The sequence below is a fragment of the Plutella xylostella genome, chromosome 6 (assembly GCF_932276165.1).
Source record: "Plutella xylostella chromosome 6, ilPluXylo3.1, whole genome shotgun sequence".
NCBI lineage: Eukaryota > Metazoa > Arthropoda > Insecta > Lepidoptera > Plutellidae > Plutella > Plutella xylostella.
The window spans coordinates 7,143,076-7,146,130 of NC_063986.1; the positions used below are offsets into that span (position 1 = coordinate 7,143,076).

Below are 3,055 nucleotides of genomic sequence, written 5' to 3' on the forward strand. Positions count from 1 at the left end.
CGCGAAAACCGCATGTATTGCTCACCTAACCAAAAGCGGTGTGAAGTTCGAGTGGGGCTCAGAACAAGAACAGGCCAGGCAATATCTGATTTCGTGCCTTACTAATCAGCCGATCCTTTCAATATTTGACCATAAGCTCCCAACCGAACTCCACACTGACGCCAGTAGCATTGGTTACGGCGCTGTACTAATGCAAACGCAGCCAGATGGCAAGAAAACTGTGGTAGAGTACTTTAGCAAAACAACACAGGGAGCCGAAAGCCGGTATCATTCTTATGAGCTAGAAACACTGGCGGTTGTTAAAGCGCTGCAACATTTTAGGCACTATTTAGTCGGAATACAATTTAAGATCGTGACGGATTGCAACGCTTTAAAATCCACCAAAAATAAGAAGGATCTGTTGCCGCGTGTGGCTCGCTGGTGGATTTATTTGCAAGATTTCACGTTCAACATCGAGTACCGTAAAGGCACGTCCATGACTCACGCTGATTACCTGAGCAGGAATCCACCAGCGGTCCAGGTACATAGCATAGAAAAACCACGCAATTGGGCGCAGATGGCTCAGGCTGGGGATGAAGAGGTTCAGGATCTCGTCCAGAAACTGAATGAAGGTAGTCTAGATGCCAGGCGTTACGTTAAACAAAATGATATTTTGTACTATCGGTATACACCTACTGGTGAAGAACCAAGGCTCTTATGCTACGTCCCCAAAGGTCACAGACTTAGTTTACTGAGACTTTTCCATGACGAGCATACACATATAGGAATAGACAAGACTGTAGACCTGATCCTTAAACACTTCTGGTTTCCTGGCCTTAACAGCTTTGTACGGAAGTACATTTCTCACTGTTTGATATGCATCTCACGTAAACGTGTTCCCCGGGCCCCTCACCAGCCAATCACATCCTTTGAAAAACCAAATGTGCCCTTCGAAACGCTTCACGTTGACGTATTAGGTCCCCTTCCAGAGTCAGAAGGTTTTAAATTTGTACTCGTCTTGGTAGATTCCTTCTCAAAATATTGTCTTCTGTATGCCCTTTACAAACAAGATGTTAGTGAACTGAAAAGAGTTATGACAAATGCGGTTTCCCTGTTCGGTTCTCCCAAATTGCTCGTGGCAGATAGAGGAAGAATGTTTGAGTCCTGTGAGTTTACGAAGTGGACCAACGATCTTGGATGTGAGGTCTACCTTATTACCCCCGAAATGCATCAAGCTAATGGACAGGCTGAGCGGTACATTCGCACCGTACTGAACATGATTCGCATCGAGTCCAGGAATAATAAGAGTTCGTGGTCACAGAATTTATGGAGGTTACAGCTAGTAATCAACATAACAAAACACAAGACCACGCAAAGGTCGCCCCTCAATCTCCTTATTGGCACGGATGCTACCACACCTGTCATACGTGCCCTCATAAGGGATGTAGCTGTGGAAGGATCTCAACCCAATCGTGAGTCCTTGCGCGAGTTGTGTAGAAGTCGTGCTAGTCAGCTACTTCGGAGAAACCAAGCACAGCAGGATTCCAGGGTAAACCAGCAAAGACATCTACCGCGGACCTTTGAAGTTGGTGACCTAGCCTTCGTCATCAAGTACTCCCAATCTACTGGCAAAGTGGATCCTGGCATGAGAGGTCCTTACAAAGTCATCAGGGTCCTACCCAGCGGGCGCTACGAGCTGAAGCTGCTCAGTGGAGCCTACGGCAAAACGACGCAGGCGGCAGCCGAATATATGGTGCCGTGGCGAGGGGAATGGTGCCCCAAGTCGTGTGCAAGCTTCTTTGAAGGTGAGGCCCCTGTTTTATTTGTGTACGTACACTTTTAAGCAGTTTCTATGATGTGACTTGAAATACCGCTTGGCTTTGCCTATTTGCCGAGGGACATGCGAATCAGTGATGCCTCTGTCCATGCTTACATAGATACCGCTTGGCTCTGCCTGTTAGTCGAGGGACATGCGAATCAGTGATGCCTCTGTCAATGCTTACGTAGATACCGCTTGGCGCTGCCTGTTAGTCGAGGGACATGCGATTCAGTGAGGCCTCTGTCATTGTGTATGCCACTGGGTACTTAGTCCATGTGGTTGGGTGCGTGATTCAGAGCTGAGTCCACCCATGTGTGTGAGCTGAGGGTGTGATTAGATGATGTTTGTCACAGTGTGTGCTGAAGGATCCTATTTTCAGTGTGAGAGATATGAATGACGTATGAGGGCCTTGGTTGTGTGATGACGTGAATGGGAAAGTCTTATGAGTAAGAATTCTAATGCGCTTTGTTAATTCCAGACGATGCCGATGCCAGCGATCATGCCAATGGAGACCGGAGTGCTGATGTCAGGGCTGATGCGAGTCATGATGCCACTACGGGTGCGACTGCCGAAGCCAACGACCAAGCTGTTGCTGAGTCGTCCAACCAAAGCTGATTTGAAGAATGGCCGAAGACATCCCTGGTGCCCGAGGACGGGACACCGTCAGGAGAAGCCGTATTAGGGTTTAGGGTTAAGAAAAATGAACAACGGCCCCCGTCCGCCACCGAGCCTATATAAGGCGCAGCGCGCGCTCAGCCGGTTTCACTTTTTCGTGGCTCCCGGTGCGTGCGTATGGTAAAGCGAAGGCGTTCTCGGTATCGTTGCTCCTTTTTCTTTCTCTTGTGTTCATTGCTTTATTTGATTGCTAAAAGTGTCTTATTAATTAACGTGTGTAAATATTTCGTGTTGATTGTCATTTTAGTGGTTACAAATTGATTAAATAAGAGCTAGTGTGTAAATTTATCGGATATCATGATTATTTGTAATTAAAAGCTGTACCTATTTTGTATGTTCTGATCTTTTATTTAAATAGATTGCCATTCCTGATGCTAAAAGTATTGTTATTAAATTTATTATAATACTTTAATATTTGAAAAAATAATAATAATTAAAACACTTAAAAGAAAGACACAAAACTACAACAGTAAATTGTTGGTGTATCAGAACATTTCCCGATAGATTTGCGAAGAAGCACGGAGGTTAATGGATCGTACTGTGGCGCCGTCTCTAATTGGTGGCTTCTTTTTCTTCTTAATC

The 3,055-nt window shown here is 45.7% G+C and overlaps 1 protein-coding gene across 1 annotated transcript; it reads left to right on the plus strand.

The window, feature by feature from the left end:
• Positions 1–1,194: 1,194 nt before the first annotated feature.
• On the plus strand, positions 1,195–2,790 carry LOC125488645. Its single transcript, XM_048621739.1, has 2 exons — positions 1,195–1,784; positions 2,277–2,790. The coding sequence occupies exons 1-2, from the start codon at positions 1,205–1,207 to the stop codon at positions 2,411–2,413; spliced, it is 717 nt and encodes a 238-aa protein (XP_048477696.1). The 5' UTR covers positions 1,195–1,204; the 3' UTR covers positions 2,414–2,790.
• Positions 2,791–3,055: the final 265 nt, after the last annotated feature.